At 45.1% G+C, this 20675-nt stretch overlaps 2 protein-coding genes across 16 annotated transcripts in view; one reads left to right on the top strand and one right to left on the bottom strand.

Annotated features, from left to right (window-relative positions):
• Positions 1-4200, bottom strand: part of ERC1 (ELKS/RAB6-interacting/CAST family member 1) — a 291931-nt gene extending 287731 nt beyond the window's left edge. For 8 of the 9 annotated variants that reach the window (XM_090145169.1, XM_090145142.1, XM_090145146.1 and 5 more), the window contains exon 1: positions 4115-4200. The gene's annotated coding sequence lies outside the window, so the exon portion shown is untranslated. Of the gene's footprint in view, positions 1-3944; positions 4035-4114 lie in introns of those variants that run through there. The other variant, XM_031589865.2, reaches the window with a different exon arrangement.
• Positions 3365-18924, top strand: RAD52 (RAD52 DNA repair protein). Of its 7 annotated transcripts, none has more exons than XM_090145196.1 (12): positions 3365-3449; positions 7875-7963; positions 8496-8597; positions 9119-9212; positions 10509-10576; positions 10834-10952; positions 11039-11114; positions 13966-14159; positions 14334-14470; positions 15069-15149; positions 15683-15928; positions 16472-18924. In XM_090145196.1, exons 2-12 carry the CDS (start codon positions 7877-7879, stop codon positions 16531-16533), a joined length of 1266 nt encoding a protein of 421 aa, XP_090001322.1. In that variant the 5' UTR covers positions 3365-3449; positions 7875-7876; the 3' UTR covers positions 16534-18924. The 7 variants fall into 7 exon arrangements, with proteins under 7 accessions (XP_090001322.1, XP_090001332.1, XP_090001308.1 ...); XM_090145206.1 differs by having other exon boundaries at positions 3408-3484; positions 15752-15928; XM_090145182.1 differs by having other exon boundaries at positions 3411-3484; positions 16475-18924.
• Positions 18925-20675: the final 1751 nt, after the last annotated feature.

Genomic DNA, 20675 nt, shown 5'->3' with positions numbered 1-20675 from the left:
GAAAATCTCAACAGTCATTTATTAAAGAAGGGTTTTATAAATTGACACTCCTCTTCCACGCTTTCCAAATCTGGAAAGTTAGCATAAGTGGTATGCATGCACTTTAAAACACCACACAACATGGAAGCATTTTAATTATCTGTCCTTTTTAGATATTGCTCTGTTTCCCATTCTTCTCCTACATTCTTAGAAGATACAACAGATTAAACATAAACCAGAACTACCAGCTTCCTAGGATACTTATGCCACTCTCACGCATAAAATTCCTTTCATGAAATCTACTTGCTTCCCAAGGAAGACAAGACTAGGATGACAAAACACACTCTACTCCACAGCAGCTTCTATGCAAAATGAGGTTTCAACTGACATCGGGTTTTATTTCTTATAGTCCAATAATTATTGGAAATAATTAAGGCATAGAAGGTATACTTTCACCACCACAGCTTCATTCTTTTTCTATCGTTCTTTCTAAAAACTGAGAGCGCAAAAAGAAAAAAAGCTCACTATTTTTACAAAGATGACTATATTTTGCCAAGTCTTTATTCACACCACTTGCTTATAAGGGTGTTTTCCTAAAGTTCCAGTGTTTAGCCTCAGTTAGAAAGGGAATGTAAGGCGCTACTGACATTTCTAAAGGCCATCTCATTTTCCAGACTACAACATCCTAAGACTTAATCTGTCAATAAATTTGGGTGCATGAGCAAGTTCTTCCCCTTTGTTGGTTTGCTGTGCACCACTAGAAACGTTTTGGTTTCCCTGGAAGAGTGGGGCACATATTTCTTAAGACTATCTGGATACCACACTTCATGGTTTCACAAGCTCAGCCCAAGTGTTGGACAGCACTGAAGCACCAATTCTCTGGCGGAGCTCTATGCTGTCCTCCAGCAGCACTGACTTTGTTACAAGGCGGCAGGCACATGGATACATTGTGAATCATCCTTAACTGCATCCTCAAATCATCAACTATTCGGGTTTAGCAGAGGTAGGTGGGACCCAAGGGTCCTTTCTGGTCCACTGATACACAGACATGGGCTTGGTGAGCACATCAGGATTTGCAATGAATGGGAGCTGACTGTAAGCCTCTAAATGGAAAGCAAACACAAGACCAAACCAACAACATTTGGCACGTTGGTGTTTTTTTTTTGTTTGTTTTTTGTTTTAACTTTGATGCAAACAAAAAGCAGAAGTCACAACATGCATATAAACGTGCTAGTAACAGAACAGCTCTGAATAAAATAACTCTTGCTCTTCAAATTACCCAGAAGACTGAAGACCTGCAGACATGAATTTGCTGTCAATGAACGGCTAAAGACTTTGTAGCCTGATTTTTAGAGTACCATCCATCAAGGCTGTGTGCTTACTGTACATATGGCCGTTTCTCCCTTTCCCCCTGGTAGCATGTGACCACTTCCCAGTAGCACAAACAGTAAGATACACAACCCCAAGAGTGATAAAGGTGCTTCAGAAGCCCAGAAGTACATAGAAACACTAATGAATCTGCTCAGGCAGACAGCCTCAGTTCACCACAGATAACATCACTGCTCCATGTAAAGTGTGCTCCCTCATTGGAAGTAGCAAACATCCCTTTTCTTCAACCAATGCTCCTCACCTGAGTGCACTTACAGTGAGGTAACTAGGAAGGGTCAAGAAAACACTCACATTTCTTAATTCTAGCAACTGATCTGATTATTTCAACAGCTGCATTCATACATCCATACAGTTCCAGTTATACCATGCTCAGACAAAACAAGCCAGACCTTGTAGACCTATTGGCAGTTTTCAAAGAGCTTAGCCAAGGTAGCAAACAATGCAAGAGATGCATTTTGGAGAATAGATTCAAAATAGTTTGACAATGGGGAGAGGTAAGGGGAGAAAAAGTAACACTGGGAGAGTCTCCCGCTGCACAAAATTAGGAATAATAGCAAAGAACTCTCCCGCTCATTACAATAGCATGGTGAAACATTTCTATTCATACAGCAACACAGATAACTTCTATCAGGAACTGAGAATGCAGCAAACTCAGCTAAAGGAAAAAAAGGTTTTTTTCACAATCCAGATTAGCAATTCAGTAACAAGGTACAGGCCATGTAAATATCAAATTTGCTTTTCTTTTTTTTGCTGGTGAGGATCTTAACTGAATGTTAGAGGTGTGAAGAAGTTACACAAACAGAATTTCACAAAACAATGAGATCAAAAACCTCAGACTCACAAAAAAGCATGATGCTTTTCTATCACCCAGATAACACAAACCCAAACAAGACAAACTTCTAACAGTCACAGAGTGATTTCATTACAGCTACATTGGTTTGCTGGACAACGTGGAAAAAGTTCAAGCTATATCAAATATTATGACAAACTCATGTTTTAGCCAGCAGATCCCAACCTGTTTCTAGCTGCAGCTCCTCTTACAGCTTGATTGACTCAGACAATTCTATATTTCTGGGTGATACAGTGAAATCAGAAACCTGACTATTCAGGGAACTGCTGTTCTGTGCTGAAGTACTGAAGCTCAGTTTCCAGAACTGAAATATAGTCAGGACAGCTATTTCACTTACTTAATAATTAGTGGTTTAATCCCAAAACCTCATTATTGATAAAAATTGATTACTGCTTTACCAAAACTGCTGTCAACAGCAGGGACAAGGTGGTGATTTTTCTCTTCTAATCTTGTTTGATATGGCTGTAAGGGTGCTGACTCACATGTGACCCTGAATTGGGGCACACATCAGTCTCAAACTGATTGGGGCTTTATCAGTCTCAAACACAAAATACCAAAACCTTCATAGTGATCTGTCAGGCTGTGGGCTGCAGAACTCAGGAGAAGATGTATATTCAACCACCTCCTGCTGTAGACGCAGCACCCTCTGGGAGAAAAGGAGGGCAGGCAGATGGTGGAGGTTACTGTTCCGACATCCTAGCTGGGTTGGCCATCTTATCAGAATCAGAACCCTGCAGCCAAACTGGACAACTTTATCTGGTTATAACCTGTTGGATTTGAGGCAACGTATTATTCAGCAACAATCACCCCACCTACCCTTACATGCCCTCCCCACCCCCCAGAATGAGCTACAATAAGATAAGTAAAACATATGCTGTTCTCCCCATCCATTCTATTTCTAAGAATCTGCTTTTATTCTCTCAGCTCCTATGCTTCTGCTTCTCCCTTAGCTCCACAGACGTTTCTTTCTTCTTTCCTGCCTCCTAAACCTCCCCATTTCCATCAGGGTTTCACCTAGAACATTTCACACCCCATCAGCACGAACCACAACACGGGCTTCCAACTCGCACGTAACACTCCAAGCAAAAGGCATTGTGAGCCTTCATAGCTGAGGTTTAGGGTTCGCGTCAGGAACGAGACAGATGTGGAAAGACAGCAGCTCCCGACACACGTTTCAGGATGGCTGCAGATGCAGAAACAAAGCATGATGTCAACTGACACTCGCGCTGTAGTAGGTTCCGTGGGATGAACGCGGCATGCCCAGAGGTGGGGCGGAAATCACAGCACGGCTCGCTCCGGGCAGAAAGGCGGCCGGCACCATTACCTTGCTGATGGCACCGAGACAATGAAGGCGGACGCTTGGCGAGGGCACGCTGACCAAGTAGAGGGGGGGGGGGGGACGGGGACAAACGCGATCGCAGGGGAGACGAGCGAAGCCCCGCGGCCGCCCCAGAACCAGCCCCCTCCCTGAGCGCCGCCGCACGACCACCGCCGCACGGCGGGACTCGCCCCGCTCCCCTCCGGCCGGGCCGGGCAGCGGGTGCAGCCGGGCCCGGGGGTGCCGCCGCCCAGCACAGCACAGCCCAACCCAACCCAGCACAGCCCCGGGCGGTGACAGCGCGCTCGAGGCCCGCGGAGCGTCGAGGCCCCGCACCCCTCAGCCTCCTCCCCAGCTCTCCTCCCGGCCCCGAGGCCCCGCAGCGTCCCGGGAGGGGACCGGACCCACCTGAGCGGCGCCCGCCGGCCACCAGGCCCCGCCGCAGCCCCTGCCCAGCCCGGCGGCCGCCCGCAGCTACCGGCTCCCGCAGGCCCCGCCCCGCGCCTGGCTCCCCCCAGCGGCCGGCGAGCGGCGCTGCCCCCCTCCCGCGGCCCCCCGCGCCCAGCGGGGCCCCTCACCTGCCCGTCAGCGCCGCGCCGAGCTCGGTCGCCTCCGCCTCTCCCTCCCGCCCCGCCGTCCCCTCGCGGCCGCGCGGCGCCCCGCCTCCCCCGGCCGGCCTCCCCTGCCCTCCCCTCCGTGTCCGCCCGCGGGAAGTTTGTCCCCTCTGTCTCGCCGTAGCCGCGCCCGCCCCCGTCGCCCCTCCTGCACGCGCGGGAGCTGCGAACGGCGGCGGCGGCGGCGGGAGGCGCGCGGCCCGGCCTGACTCAGGTACGGTGTCCTCAGCCACTTCCGGCGGGGCCGCGCGCGGGGCGGCCGTTGGCGGGGCCGGGAAACGGGCTGTCACCTCAGCGACCCCGGCCGGGTATCTGCACGAGTCAGAACACGGGGAATGACATGGCCGCTTTTCACCATGCAGACCGTTAGGCTTTCAGGCTGCTCGCTCCATCTCCGTGCTGGATGAAGCAACTTTCGCACAGCAAATTATTCGGCTTACAGAATAGTTTAGCGTCCCCAGACGAAAGAATGCTCCACAGAAACATATATATGCATTTCGAGTTCACTCTATTTGTGTGTGTGTGTGTGTGTGTTAGGGGGATCGGAACCTTAAGTTACCCAGGCAGCATCATTTGTTGTGCTTAGTCAATCTGCCGTGCTTGGCTGTTTGCTCTTGGGGCGCTTTGAGGAGCTGCATTTAGTGAAAGATTTGTGCTTAGCAGAACGTAGCTTCGCTGGGACGGAAGCATACCGTGTAGAGAAGGATGAGGTTGAATAGTGCAGTCTGAAAGTGCAACATCAGTGGGCAGTGCAGGCCTGGCACAGGCTGCCCAGAGAAACCTGAGAACATTAGTGGTTGCAGTGACAGTAATTCCGTGTAGATGATAAATAATAAAGAACGATCACGGTCACAAATGTAGTAAATGGTAATTTCTGGTTGTCTGATGGTAAACTGCTTTTACCATCCTCTATACAGAACTTGAACTTTTAGCATTTGAAGATAGTTTGAGAGTAAGGCATTTTTAGTGCTAATTTATGTGTCCAGTACTGTCCGAGCACTGTCCTTTGGCTCTTCTCTAGCCAATAGCTGATTATTATTATCTATCCCAGGGTTAATGTTTGAGATGAGTTAAGAGAGTGAGCGAGGAACCAGCATTCTGCTGAGGAGTGGAAGCCTTGCCTTCCCAAGCTCCTGGTTCTGTGTTAAGGGAGATTTAGAATTCCATTTGCAGAATTAACTTCAGGACTTCTGCTCTACTGATCTCGAAATTGAAGTTCATAGAATCATAGAATGGCCTGGGTTGAAAAGGACCACAGAGATCATCTAGTTCCAACCCCCTGCTATGTGCAGGGTCACCAGCCACCAGACCAGGCTGCCCAGAGCCACATCCAGCCTGGCCTTGAATGCCTCCTGGGATGGGGCATCCACAACCTCTCTGGGCAACCTGTTCCAGTGTGTGTCACCCTCTGTGTGAAAAATTTCCTCCTACTATCTAACCTAAGTCTCCCCTGTCTCAGTTTAAAACCGTTCCTCCTTGTCCTATCACTACCCACCTTCATTAACAGACATACCCCCTTCCTGTTTATATGCTCCCTTCAAGTACTAGAAGACCACAGTGAGGTCTCCCCGAGGCCTTCTCTTCTCCAAGTCCCATTTCCTCAACCTTTCTTCATAGGAGAGGTGCTCCAGCCCCATCACTTTGAAATGCTCTGAGAGCTGCTTGGAGACATAGGGCCTCACTGTGCTGCATTTCAGCAAATTGATTAAAGAAATCACATTGTTCTGTTGAACATTTGGTTTAAATAAGAACCATGGCTGAAGCAAACTGTTGGTGTGAGCAAGGCCTGGAATTAAACTAGCATCATCCATCTCATTTACATAAGCTGTAGAATAAATAATAACTTAAATACAGGCTATGGACATATTTTATCTGAGAGATTCTACTGAAATCTCTCCATTAGATTAAAACCATATGATGTGATGCTGTTTTTAGCAGAATTCTGCACTTCCTCATTCTTGTTCAGAATTGACACCCATACTTTAGTCAGTTTCATTCAAGGTGTATCTGTATAGAATGTAGGCTGACAATGGTGCACACCTTGTAAAAACTTCAAAGGGTTAATAGTGGTTTTGGTTAAAGCAGTTTTCCTTCAGAACACCACCCACCTGCTGTGTGTGTAGATTCTTGGCCTCCTGCTCGCAGAGCAAATGCACACATTTCTTGTATTGCCTTTTCCCTCCAAGGGCTTTATACTGATTAAGATCTGATTTAGTCTGCATAGAGTGAAAATATACATATAGTATTGTCCAAACTTTGTTTCCCTCCACCACTCACCACAGATACTATTTTTTTATTTCTTTCTAAGTGTTTCCCTCAGGATGCAAAGGACTCTTTGCTCAAAAAGGGCAGTAACTTTCTTAAACCATGTGCACATCTCCTAGTAATATTAACTTCTACACATTCTCTTCTGAAACCAAATGTATTTACCATAAATTGCAGCTAACTTTTGATTGAAACACTTTTGAATGTACAAGATCTGTGCAATTATACAGCTTCTGAACAGAAGGTAAATAATGATTGCCAACAAAAAGAGAATTCTAGCTACACCTGACATAGTTATCAGTGTTTGTATTTGCCAGGGGTACAGCTAGTATCCCTTTTCTGAGATGTCTTTAGCAAGTTCTTAGTAATACTTTGACTTCCTTGTTTAGAGACTAGAAAAACAACTTCTTTCAAAAAATCTGAACATGAAGTACAGGAGCAAGAAGTAATACTAGCCGGGCTCCTGCTGCCTATCACATATCACTGTCTGGAAGATTTTAAATCTTTTGTATCTGTTTTAATATCCCCAGGTGTCTCATTGACATACACTGCACGTTGACTTCCCTTGTGTTGCATATGGAAGACTTATAGACGGATGGGCTAAAAGCATTTGCACTCAGTATTTGTGCAAATACAGTAAAAGATTGCCTCTGTGGGCTTCTGTAGATGTGTTGCTGAGGCTCCCTCGTGCTCCTGTCGTATAGGCACTCAACAGGACAACCACTTCTCCAGCAGCACAGCAAAGTGGTAGCACGGTTACCATCGGGTAGTTGTTGGGTACTGGCTTGGAAAAGGGTGCCATCTACTGAATTGTTGGCACAACTTCTTCACATTGTTAGAGGTTCTGTATGTTTTCCAGCTCTGCGTGGTTTGTGTGATGCCATCATAACCCAAGGCAGTCGATAATTGAAGTCAGTAATCTAAAATGAAGATGGATAAGTCAGGTTATAGACAAGTACAATTTTAGAAATTTCTTTCTGCTTTTAATCAAAGTATTAATGGATTTGGAAGGTGATGTAGGAAGACAGTGCTGGGGAATCTGAAAAACTGAGGTGTTTTTTTTCCTTACCTAAAGCAGTACAATGCATTCATGGTCATCTAAAAGGAATAAAAACAAATCATCTTTACCCTCTTAATATTTAGAATAATGACTCACAACACATTTGTGTTGTGCCTCTGCCTTTAGGATGAAGCTAGTCATTTCTGTCTATTTCTGACTACTACACAGTAGGTTTTTAAGAAGAATTTTAATTGCTATGAAACAGCATCAGAAAACAAATTTCCAACTGGTCCTGCAGCAGTTTCACAGAAATATGCACAGAAGTATGATTGGTATTACTGTATTATTCAATATATTGCAGTACATTGCTATACTTAGCGTGCAGTGGACTTTTTTGATGTGTTTTCTTATGGATAGTTGACTCTTATTTTCAATAATTGTATTTTCTTTTGTCTTTAGGGATGCCTGCAAGGCAAGGAAAGGACAGTGAAAGCCATGTCAGCAGCAGCAGTACCAGCACCAGCAGTTCAGTTGCTTGCTTCGGACAGGTCAGTTCCCTTTGCCTGAGGAATAGAAGTTCCATACTTGCACTGCTGGAAATCTGCTCTGCATATTTGCTCATTTTAAAGTTGGATACAGTTAGGCTAGAGTCATTTGATGACAGGAAAAGGCTTTTCTGAAGTCTAGGCTTTGCTGAAGTCTAGCTTGACTATGTCAACAGCCTTTCCCTCATCCACCAAGTGGGTCACTTGTTCATAGAAGGAGATAAGGTTGGTCAGGCAGGACCTGCCTGCCTCTCACGAACTCATGCTGGCTGGACTTGATAGCCTGGTTGTCCTGTACATGCCATGTTATTGCACTCAAGATGATCTGTGTATGACCTCAAGAGTACAAAAAAAACCAATATAGTGCAAAAATGTGTACACGTGCCCCAGGGTCTCTCTTTGTTAGTTATATTTTGATTCTAAAAATGGACCATGTATCCCTTGAAAGGACAAGGAAAATGAAGTAGTATTAGGAGAAGAGGGATAGCTAATAGGGAGAGAATGAGAAACTTTGTCTTACTTTGTTTCCATCAAGTATCAATACACAGCAAATGAATATCAAGCCATCCAGCATGCTCTTCGTCAGAAACTGGGTCCAGAGTATATCAGCAGTCGGCAAGCTGGAGGAGGACAAAAGGTATGAATAAACATGCATAGATGTTCAACTTGCATTTTTTTTCCAGAAGAATTATTATTAAAATAATAACAATAATAATCCTTAGTTTTGAATATTTCCCACTGAAGTGTAATCAGCAAATATGAAAGGAAAACTAGGCCAGCATGTATTCTGGCTTTATCTTAGCCACAGAATCCTTACATTCCTATGGAAAAGCCAGTTAACTTTTCAGTGCTTCATCCTCCTCATGGAACATTGAGATGTTTTTCTTTTTTTTCTAGAACTGAAGTATATGAGTCATTATGTAACACTAGCTGCAGTTTTACTTATTTAGTGCCTGCTAGCTCTGCTCCCCTTAATTCTGGCATATTTGTTCAGTTCTCCCCATTACAGTTGCCAGAAGATGGTGAACCTAAATCTGCATCATCATTCAATTATCTTGAATTTAGGCAGGTTTCCTCAGAGTAAGATATCTATGTAATCTTTCTTTAAAATAAAGAGTGTATGTGTGTATATACATATACATATGTTTCTGTTTTCAGGTCTGCTATATTGAGGGTCACAAGGTAATCAGTCTGGCCAATGAGATGTTTGGCTTCAATGGCTGGGCTCATTCAGTCACTCAACAGAATGTTGGTAAGTATCAGATTGGCATAAAAAAAGCCTGTCCACATTTTTCACCATGATGACTTGAAGGAAAAATCTCTCAAATGATCCTGTAAAAAGTTCTGCTTTAGCAGTTCAGAGACAGAGGATTATTATACTGCTTTTTTTTTAAATCCTGGGGTGAAAAAGGATTACACATCTGGCAGCTTTACAAAACTATTGAACAAGTGGACCAGACGAGGATGGAACTTTTGGACATCATTGTACAGTTTCTTGAACTACAAAGCATTTCATGTCAGCTATGTGTCAGGCTGAGGGAGCTGGGCTTGTCCAGCCTGGAAAGAAGAAGGCAGCAGGGTGACCTCATTGCAGCCTTTCAGTACCTAAAGGGAGCCTACAAACAGGAGGGGAGTCAACTCTTTGAAAGGTTAGATAACAGCAGGACAAGGGGAAATGGTTTTAAGTTGAGGGAGGGGGGATTTAGGTTGGATGTCAGGGGGAAGTTCTTTACCAAGAGAGTGGTGAGGTGCTGGAACAGGCTGCCCAGAGAAGTTGTGGATGCCCCATCCATCCCTGGAGGTGTTCAAGGCCAGGTTGAATGGGGCCCTGGGCAGCCTGGTCTAGCATTAAATGGGGAGGTTGGTGGCCCTGCATGTGGCAGGGGGGTTAGAGATTCATGATCCTTGAGGTCCCTTCCAACCCTGGCCATTCTGTGATTCTGTCAGACTTGTAAGACTGCCAGTGGTTGTTTAGAGGTTCTGGACTTAGAGTCATGGATAAAGCCTTGTGCAACGTTTCCCATATGAGAAGCTTCTAATAAATAATAGGAAACAAATTGCTTTTATAGACAGTTAAGGTTCTTTTCCATTGTTGTTTTTATAAATTGATACTTTAAATCTTCCAGCTGAAAAAGAACTGTTACTCTTTGAAAATCTAAGATATGTATTTGAAGGAGGATTGATTATTGAGGAGTGATGCTTACAACTTTAATTTCTTTCATATATAAGAAAAAAACAGATGTAAACATATATTAAATATGTTTTTATACACATGATACCAGAGCAGAAGTGTTTGGCAGACCTACACATTTTCTGATAACCAGAAAATGTAGCATACCCAGAGCATATGTACAAGATATCATTCTTGGATGGCAAGTAATATTTTATAAGTCATGCTCCATGTTGTAGAAAATACAGTGACAGTGTCTTGGGCCCATTCAGCAACTGCGCTACAGGTTTATGAATATCCAAAGGAAGCAAATTGAGATCTACATGTGGATCAGAAGTCTTTTGTGTTATTTAGGATGCTACTTTTTTTTTCCCTCAGACTTTGTTGATCTCAACAACGGCAGGTTCTATGTGGGGGTCTGTGCATTCGTGAGAGTCCAGCTTAAGGTAAGTGGGTTTTTTGTTTGCTCTGTCTGTAGCTGAGCAATTACTTAAAGCTGGGAATGAAAGTACATAGGTCAGACTGTTGTTTTTGGGAGTGAAGCACTACAACAGAGAACATAGTGAAGTCCAAAACGTTTACCTTGCTACAAAACATCCAGCTAAGGATGAGTAAGCAGGCTTAGGAAAGCACAACGTCTAGCAATGGATGCTTTATGTGCAAAGTTTCCCTTATACTTAATGCTTTTAAAATCTTACTGCAGGATGGCTCATACCATGAAGATGTGGGCTATGGAGTCAGCGAAGGCTTGAAGTCCAAGGCCTTGTCCTTAGAAAAGGCAAGAAAGGAGGCAGTAACAGATGGACTGAAGAGGGCACTCAAGTAAGTGAAGATCAGTACTTGCACATTCTCAGAAGTGAATTGGGAGCTGTTATTTTCAGTCACAATGAGCTCTCCTTGTTTCTCAGGTGCTTTGGGAATGCTCTTGGGAACTGTATCCTAGACAAAGACTACCTACAAGCAGTTAATAAGCTTCCACGTCAGGTACAGTATGTGGTGTTTCAGAGCAGGGACTTCTAGATGTTGATTGTTCCTGATCCTTCATGTTAAAAGGAATGTAAATAATGATACAAATGCATCTTAGCCCCGAATATTTCCAGCTATCAGACCTGTAGCATTTGCCTGCTAGTTTGATTGAACAAGCTGTCCGTTACTGAGTTCTTCCCCAGCACTTTACTACAACTATTCTAAAGTCTAACTATTTTCAGTAGGCAAGCTTACTGTGGTGAGAAGGCTGAAGAAACAGTATGCTACTCAAGATGCCGTGTGACATTTAGTGTCTTCACAAAATCACAGAATGGCCAGGGTTGGAAGGGACCTCAAGGATCATCAATCTCCAACCCCTTGCCACATGCAGGGTCACCGACCTCCATATTTAATACTAGACCAGGTTGTTCAGGGCCCCATGCAACCTGGCCTTGAACACCTCCAGGGACAGGGCATCCACAACCCAAAGCCAAGTCTTTTTATTCAGTGCCAGCAATGTGTGCAGTTACATCTGTGCTCATAAGAGGTTAAATGCTACACCAGGAAGATTAACTGCTTTTTCTAAATGCTATTTTCTATACGTTCTGTGAAATTGGGACCATTTCATATAGTCCTGAAGACTCAAGCTGGAAGCCAAGGCTAGACATACTGGGCAGCAGGAGGAAGTTTCTGTATATTTTAGGAAGCTCTGGCAGAAAACAAGGTGTTTTTCTGTGAGAAAAACCTCTTCCAATAAAGTTTAATATGCATAGCCCAGCATGTCCTGGAAACAATACTAAATGGATCACATCCCAGAGCTGTCTGCTGTAGTTAGAACTTAAGAATAAGTAAAATCCATACGGTAACAATATCACTGTGTGCACTGATAGTTGCTTTCCTTTTAGAAATCAGCATTTGAACTCTACAAAGCCTCACTCGCATTACCAGCTACACTATTCTCAGCCTGGTCTTTCTAATAAGGTTTACACTGTGCCTCTATTTCACCCCTCAGAGATCTGTCCGTTGTTCTTTTTAGAATAGTACTGGAGTACTGCGTCCAAGAGCCTGGAGCCCACAGTACAAAAAAAGACAGGGAACTGTGGGAGAGGGTCCAGAGGAGGGCCACAAAGATGATCAGGGGACTGGAGCACCTCCCCTATGAGGACAGGCTGAAGGAGCTGGGCTTGTTCAGCCTGGAGAAAAGAAGGCTGCAGGGTGACTTCATTGCAGCCTTTCAGTACATAAATGGAGCCTACAAAGAGGAGGGGAATCAACTCTTTGAAAGGGTTAATAACTGTAGGATGAGGGGAAACAGTTTTAAGTTGAGGGAGGGGAGATTTAGGTTGGACGTCAGGGGAAAATTCTTTACAGAGAGAGTGGTGAGGTGCTGGAACAGGCTGCCCAGAGAGGTTGTGGATGCCCCGTCCCTGGAGGTGTTCAAGGCCAGATTGGATGGGGCCCTGGGCAGCCTGGTCTAACATTAGGTGGGAAGGTTGGTGGCCCTTCATGTTGCAGAGGGGTTGGAGATTCATGATCCTTGAGGTCCCTTCCAACCCTGGCAATTCTGTGATTCTGTGAATAGATACTGGGTAGGTATTTTATAACAATGTTTTTGTACTGAGGTCTAAAGAAAAGTTCAAAAGGTGATATCAGCTTTCAGTTAAGCCACTTGGATCCTTCCCAAAAGAACATTGCAGTATGTTAGATGCATCTGTATTACAAAAGAGGAATCTAAGCTTTTAGATTGAACCCAAAAAAGTTATGGCTGTTGCCTGCCCCCGCTCCCCTCCCCCAGAAAAGCAAAAGAGGTGATGTTATTCTGTTCTTTTGCTACATGAGGAGCAACCAAGAGGACCTGCAAACATCCTCTGCTTGGCTGCAAAATGTGTTGGTACCTGAAATTTGCAACTGTACAATGAGAGCAGGCTCTTGAATATATGAAGAGTTAGTTTGTACTGCTGATGTGTACTTAAACACTTTTCCTGTCATCACTACAGTTCTTTCCATTACTGAACAGAAATAGGCCATGTTACTCCTTGCCTTGCTTCTCAAGGTCCTTTAGGCTTAGCTTTAGGTTCCACCATGCAAGGGAGAGCTGCAGTTACTTTTCCCTCTGAAGTCCTAGGTTCAAACAGTGAACCTTCAGAGTTAATGAGCACTGTGCAGAAATGTCTCTTTTGGAGGTCTCTGGTCCAGAAAGAGACAAGAAATTGTGCTGCACATCCCACTGGTAACAACAGTGCTGTAAGCCTGTTCTTTCAGAGCTCTCACAAAGTACACTTTGATGTAACACAGCAGTCTTTGTAGCACTAAAGGTGCCCCAGCTGTTGGTCAGCATTAATCTTGTTAGCTCCTGATGTGTGCCAGCTGGGGGCAGTAGGCTGCTAGGCAGTAACTTACCTTGCACACTGGGGAAAAAGTGAGCCTTTTACATCTGCTGATCCATGTTGTTCCACAGGAAAGTTGCCTTCATCTATCAGGATTTACTCAACTCTGCTAGTCAGCTTGGAGCTCTAACATGGCTCTGGCTAGTTTACGAGGTTGGAGGAACTGTTCCAAAGGGACACCTCACCAAGTGAAGATGACAGAGATCTCTGCTTTGCCAAGGTCATCTACTGCCTCACAGCCAGACATTTGTAAAATCACCGCGCACAGTATGGAGAGACACAGGATATCTTCCCTAAAGAACTCAACTACTGAACTGGCACAAAGTGATAAACTAGATAAACTAAAATGCATTTTAGTTTCTAAACTTACTTCTCTACCTAGAGCAAACAAACGAGATTTTCTAACAGTGCCACGTAGAAAAGACCTGTGCATATTTCATGAAGGAAATTTCTGAAGGTGTTTTCTTTTTTCCCTTTCCTAGATGCCCCCCGAGTTGGATCTGGCGAAAACTAAAAGACAGGACTATGAACCCGAAATAGAGAAAGCGAGGTATGATGGCTGTCTGGAAAGGCAGAACCCAGGACGGAGGCAACAGTATGAAATGGCACCAACTTGTAGGCCCAGTCACACAGAGGCTTCTGGAATGACAGATCAGAAGCAGCCAAGCAGCTCTGGGTATGTTAGAAGTTGCTGTCCCCTTTGAAGCACGTGGACAGTCCAAATTGGAAGATGCCATACAATAATAGTTTAGAGGATTTTTCTTGCAGTTATTATAGCATGAATGTTTCTTCATAAAATGTAGTTGCTGAACTCCCGTTTTAACTTTGTCTTTACCTGGGGCTGTGGCAGAAATACAGATTCCCCAGCTACTGAGTGTGATGCCACGTACCAGCGGAAACTGCGACAAAAGCAGCTACAGCAGCAGTTCCGGGAACAGATGGAGAAGAGACGTCAGGTCACAGAAGTTACTCCCAGCAGCAAACAGGGTAAGGTGGGGCATTAGAAGCTGACAGTTTAAATGATAGCCACTGGCAGACATGCGTTACTCTCAGTACGGGAGCCTGGTCTTTTGTTTTATACTGTGCTATCACACTCCTTTGAGACCAAAGAAAGGAAGATCCTCATACTTCTGTCCCTACGCATTCTTAAAGCGGCTCTAAAACCACATCATTAAATCTGCAACTTTCCAGCCACACTAAAGCTTCGTGCAGCACAGCCACTGCCATCTGTATCATTACTTTTCTGCGTCAGGGCTGAGGCTGCAGCACTCCACTGAAGTGGCTGCAGGCAAGCAGAATTGCATTAGCTGCTGGTAGGTTACTTTTCACTCATGGGGAAGTCTGGACAGATGTGTGGTGAGCAGGAACTTGGGGGTGGGGTAAAAGAGTTTATAGTATTGCAATTGCTAGTCATCAGCAGCATCCATGTTATTCTATATATACCACTTCCAAAATCCAAGCAGCTGTGGGAAAAAAGGGTACCTGGGTGCAATCATTTCATACTCATAGTCTGTCTGCTAAGGAGGAACAGAAGAGTTTTTCTGTATTTCAAACTTTAATCTCTTCTTGTGTTACCTCTGTCCAGAAACAGCCAACCCTCCTGTAAAACACAGCACTCCAGCAGCAGTACAACAGGAACTGGCAATCGAAGAAGAGTTCTTTGCAGGTCAGCCAAGAATAATGAATAGCAGCATGTTAAATTATTGGTATTTAGATTAATTCTTCAACGTGTAAGGGTAAAAGTTGTGAAGAGGTTGGAGTAAAAGTGTGAGTCTGACCTTAGCTGTACTAACCTTGCTTGAATGGCAGGAAAAAAATGTTAAGATGTGCAAGAGATGAGATGTCCATCAGTATGAGAAGTTTTACACCATGCCTTTCAGTAAAGCACTGTTAGACATATTTGGCAATCTCTTCTCTTCTGGTGACGTTTCACAAAAATAGAACATGGAAGGGGGGGAAGTGCCTTTTCTTAACACAGCTACAGCTGTTTGGGTCACACAGCACAGCACATGGACCTTGCTGAAGTTCAGAGCACAGGGCATAGTGCTGTTTTCTGCTTGTGCACTGACATAAAAGATACTTTACAGTTTAACTTCTATAGTGGCCACTACAATAGGAAAAGGGCAGGCTTGTCCTGGAGTTACTCTTGTTCCTGTAGTGCCATCGTCTTTGGTCCCATTATCTTTTCATTCATTCTAGATGATCTTGAACTTTGGGACATTTCCTTGGAGACCACTGACCTTAACAAGTTGATGTGTCACAAAGCAGCAGGCTCACCAGCAGCAGCCCAGCTTCCCGAGACGCCCCGCGGATGTCACCAGATGACAACTCGTAACAGGACGCCTCAGAGAATGCATTCTCACAAACCTTCTGTGAGGTTTGCACAGTTGCAGCCATCTGCTGCTCTCACGGGCAGCAGCCACGGTGCCAACCAACGCACACCAGGTACGTGCTGTGATAAATGACTGAGCTCTTTCTTCTCAACAGCGGCTCTTGGCTTTGAAAGCTTTGCTGTCATTACTAAGCTGAAGTGGGAGAAGCATCTCTCTTTTGTGTGGAGCGCTGTGATAGCAGGCTAGGAATACTCTTTTCATCCAACTGTCTTCTCAGGGAAGAGGTAAAGAATAAATCAATGAGTACTTTTAGAAGCAAATCACAGAATGGTCAGGGTTGGAAGGAACCTCAAGGATTATGAAGCTCCAACCCCTCTGCCACATGCAGGGCCACCAACCTCCACATTTAATACTAGACCAGGCTGCCCAGGGCCCCATCCAACCTGGCTTTGAAAACTTCCAGGGACATCCACAGCCTCTCTGGGCAGCCTGTTCCAGCACCTCACCACTCTCTCTATAAAGAACTTCCCCCTGACGTCCAACCTAAATCTTCCCTCCCTCAACTTAAAACCATTTCCCCTTGTCCTGCAGTTATCTACCCTTTCAAAGAAAAGCTTTAAGAAACTTCCCTTTCTCGCTCTCTCTCCCTGTTCAGCAGAGCACAGCCCTCACAGGAGAAGCCAAAGCTGGAAGAAGCGGAGGCTAGAACCTACATAGGACACCCAGTGGCATCATTACCTACAAGCTGGATTACATCATAAGACTGCAGTTGGCTGCTCAAAGTATGTGAGGAAGCTTCATCTATTAATAGATTGTCCTGAAGCAACACAAAATAGCCAGAGAGACACAGCCAGCAAGAACTTCATGTGCTTTGGGTTTATTACGTAGCCCAGATTTTTTTTTCTATAAACACACAATCATTTGTGCTCCTGCACAAATCGTGGCTGTTTTACAAATAATTTGCCTGAAAACTGCAGCGTAAGTAAACCTTCAAATGAGATGCCATAGCTTCTTTCCTGCTCGGCGTTTTGGCATACAGAAAAGTTTTTTCTAATAAAATAAGGACAGGGTGGGTTATGGTCCCAGGAAAGCACACGGACTGCTGTCTTCCATTCCCTCTGGCCGTTTGCAGTTGCGGCAGCCTCTGCCCTTCACATGCAGCCCAGCTGCCTGCCCAGAGGCTGCACAAGCATCGTCCTGACAGCTCTGCCTCAGCTCACCCCTCAAGCACAAGGCATTCCCAGGAGCAGCAGCAGCACGTCCACCTGTGCCCATGCAGCACAGGGGCAAGAACATGCGGGGGCTGCTGCTGAGGAGTACATAGAGCATCTAAGTGTTTGTTTGGACCTTTTGTGAAATGAACAAGAGCAGCAATTTTATACTTTTAAATAAGCTTTTACTCCTTTTTAACACAAGAATAAACACTAAATTTGGACAAACTACACTTGCTATTTGTGCCTTCTTCCTATTCAGTTACAACTGGTAAACAAGCTCAGAGAAGCTTGTAAGCAGGTACAATAGAAAGCTAGAGACTACCACTGCATGCACAGCCTTGCATTTGCTTTAGTATGCACAAACAGAAAGGTTTGAGTGGATTTTAAACATGAGAGCAAAGCAACTGCTGTTCTTCTTAGTAATAAGGTCAAAGCAAGATCTTTCAAGCAGCATTTAGGAAGTACTCTGTGCCCAGCTTGAAAGGCCCCACTCTGGTGAGAGAAGGGTTCTGCTGGGCAGCTGTTGGGTCTCTTCCTCTTCTGGTGAAGGGGCTCAGCTGCAGCCCCTGCTGCCTCGGGCAGGAGCTGGGCACCACCAGCCGAGCGGTGGCAGTGCCCTCCATGCCCAAAGCAGCCTGAGCTGCCCAGGACTAGAGAGGGGAAGCCAGTTCTGTGTTACCTGGTGGCAGCACTGGAAGGATGGTGCAGCACGGCTGGGGCAGAAACCAGGAAAACTGACACCAATTTTGACTAATCCAACCCTGAAACTGATGTCAGACTTGAAACAGTACCTTATTTCTGTGCTCTGCCATTACTGGTCTATCCAGATGAGTTTTGTAAAGCAATCTGACTGTTACACAGGAGGTACGAAGCATTTATTCCTGCCCCTCCTACTTCACCTTCACCACTTATCAGTCTTTTTTTCTTAAGCAGCCTCTATTACCCACTCACCTCTTGAACAGGACAAACAAGGATGGATGTTGGTACCAAAAGACAGGATAAATGAAATTAACTGCCACAGATCATACCTAGAAAAGAGTTTCAGATTTGAGCAATATTGGTTTTTCTCCAACTCATTGCTGAGTGAGCTCAGAGCAGCTCAGGAAAGAAATACATACCACACATCTGAGTCATGCGCCCAGTGTTGAAATAAGATACCTGTAAGGAAGGGAATGTGCAGACACACCATTACTGTGTTCAGCAAAGCCTCTCCCAGCTCTTACAACAGAAAACCTGAAAGTCTCCAACAATTCCATCAGCTTTCTTGACAGCAGAACAGTGCAAAGAAAGAGATGCCTCCTCCAGAGGGGGTCAGTACCTCTCAGATCAGCCCCTTTTAAAAAAAAAGCAGTAACGTTCATACATGGAGCTTTTCCTTTAAGGACCTGAGCAGCATGACTCATAACAGAAGCTGTTCTTAAAATGGAAAGAAATGCAGCAGTAATTAGTGTTTAGAAATACCAAATAATTCCTGCGAGCCTACAGCTGCTTGAGAACAACTCTGTATAGTTCCACTCTTACACTGTATTGGTAGAGTTGCAAGTTTGGGGATGGAATTCAGACCGAATCTAGACTAAAGGCAGCACCCAGCACCACAGCTCAGCCCTACTCCCTTCCGATCCAGACAGGAGAAGGACTGACCCAGCAGGAGAGGGGGAGCAGCTCCAGCTTTTCTATCCATAACTGTTATCAATTGTGTAGCAGTTAAATCACCGCAGGAGCAGGGAGGAGAGGCCAACGAGAAAACCCAGCACTCAGCAAAGCACGTTTGGTTTCTTTCAGTGACTTCATGCAATATTCTGCAGAGGTGACAAATTGCAGCACAAAGCACAACCATAGAAGGAGAGCAGCTGGGGTAACGCTGCCAAATACACAACTAACTGTGGCCAGGGAAGCCCAAAGTTTCAACTTTTTTATTTTTTTATTTTATTTTATTTTTTTACAGTGTACATTGTTAAATAATGTAAAGAAAACGCTTGTAATTCAGAAACAGATTTTATGTGGAAAAAGATACTCAAAGTGTAATATTAAACAAAATAATTTAACAGTTCAGTAGCATTAGTTTATTCCTCTAGACTTCAGTTATTCATCCACAGGAAGGGGGGAGAGGGGGAATCAATGGTAAATAAAACCAGTTCTTGCATAACATTAAGTGAAAACAACCTCAAACTTATTAGATCAAAATTAAATAACCACGTGCTGCATTCAGCTTCATCAGTTCCCCTGTCGTGAGTATTTCCCTTGTGTGTCATCACTGCCTCGGGCCGACAACCGCTCCTTTTCCTCGGGCACACCTCTCCCCTCCCACCGGGTGTATTTGGGAAAGCAATGCACCATTCAGGGCAAAGAGCAGAGATTTCCTGTCCAACCTCAGCAGCAGGGCCCCCCTTCCCACCACACTCATGCCATGAGCCTCTCTCCTCTCCCCTTCAGCAACTGCACTGAGGTCACAAAGAACGAGCCTCCAAACCTAAGGATCTCAGAGCCCAGGCTCTTTGCTGCTGGCTTTTGCTCTCCAGCATCTCTCTCCACCCGGTATGTGCCCTTGCTGCCAAAACTGCTGGAAAAAAAAAAAAAAAAAGAAGAAGAAAAAAAAAAGAAAAAATAAAAAAAAAGATGAAAGTGAGAACACTCACAGACAGAAAAACTCCCTGTTAAGGCTCCACAGGGAAACAGCACTCTCAGGAAAAATGATTTGGGCAAGGAACAACGTTCTGGGTGCACCAACTTCCGGACACCAGCGAGCTGCCCCAGTGCTGGGAAGCAGCAGTGATCCTTCACAGCTCTTTGCAGCACTCCGTAAATACTGGCTGGTATTATTTCAACTTTGTAGAGGAAACCAGTATTCTTAAATATGAAAAGGGAGAATGAACACAGCAAAGGTACAGTACAGCTAACTAAGAGGTGACGGCTACAGTCCTGGTACCAGCTGGAAATCTGTTAGAGTTGGAGCATAAATCCTCCAACTAAGACTGAGGAAATTTCTTGATGCCGGCTGTTTCAAGTGCATCCATTGCCGGCAATGGACATCATGCCAAGACAACTATTCCTGGCTTCAATGAATAAAAAAAAAAACAACAAACCAAAAAACACAACAAAACAAAGAAAGAAAAGCAATCCCAGCAGACAAGCCCATGCCAACGAGCAATGGCACCTCTCCCTCAAGTCACATCCTGACCAAACACCTTCACCACTTCACAGGTGGAGTCACACTGCATCTTAAGTTGGACCCTTCCCATAGACACACCTTCTCCCCATCCTCTCCATTCCTGATCCAGACCTCCTGCCTCTACACAACGGCGCTTCGTCTCATCCTGGCTTCACGCACAACCCTCCGTCCCACCCCACCTGGCCCTCATCACACCAGCAACATCGGCTCACCCCCTCGGCCAAGTTTCCCAACACACGGAGCCTGGTTCCAACCCGCTGCACCTCCTCTACGCGGTATCGCGGTATCGCTATCGCTACGCCGGCAGTAAGGCCCCTGTCCACAGGTACAACCAACGCGGCCTTCTCTGAACTTGCCCTCTGTCCACCTGGGCTCTGCTGGGAAGACAACGCTAACTGCAGAAGCAATAGAAGTCCAAGGCACTAAAATATCCAGCAAGCATACTGGGAGAACAGACAAGTATTCAAGTACATTAA

Source organism: Phasianus colchicus, chromosome 1 (assembly GCF_987193195.1).
Source record: "Phasianus colchicus chromosome 1, bPhaCol1.hap1.1, whole genome shotgun sequence".
In the NCBI taxonomy this organism is placed as follows: Eukaryota; Metazoa; Chordata; class Aves; order Galliformes; family Phasianidae; genus Phasianus; species Phasianus colchicus.
This window is presented reverse-complemented; position numbering and strand designations above follow the sequence as displayed.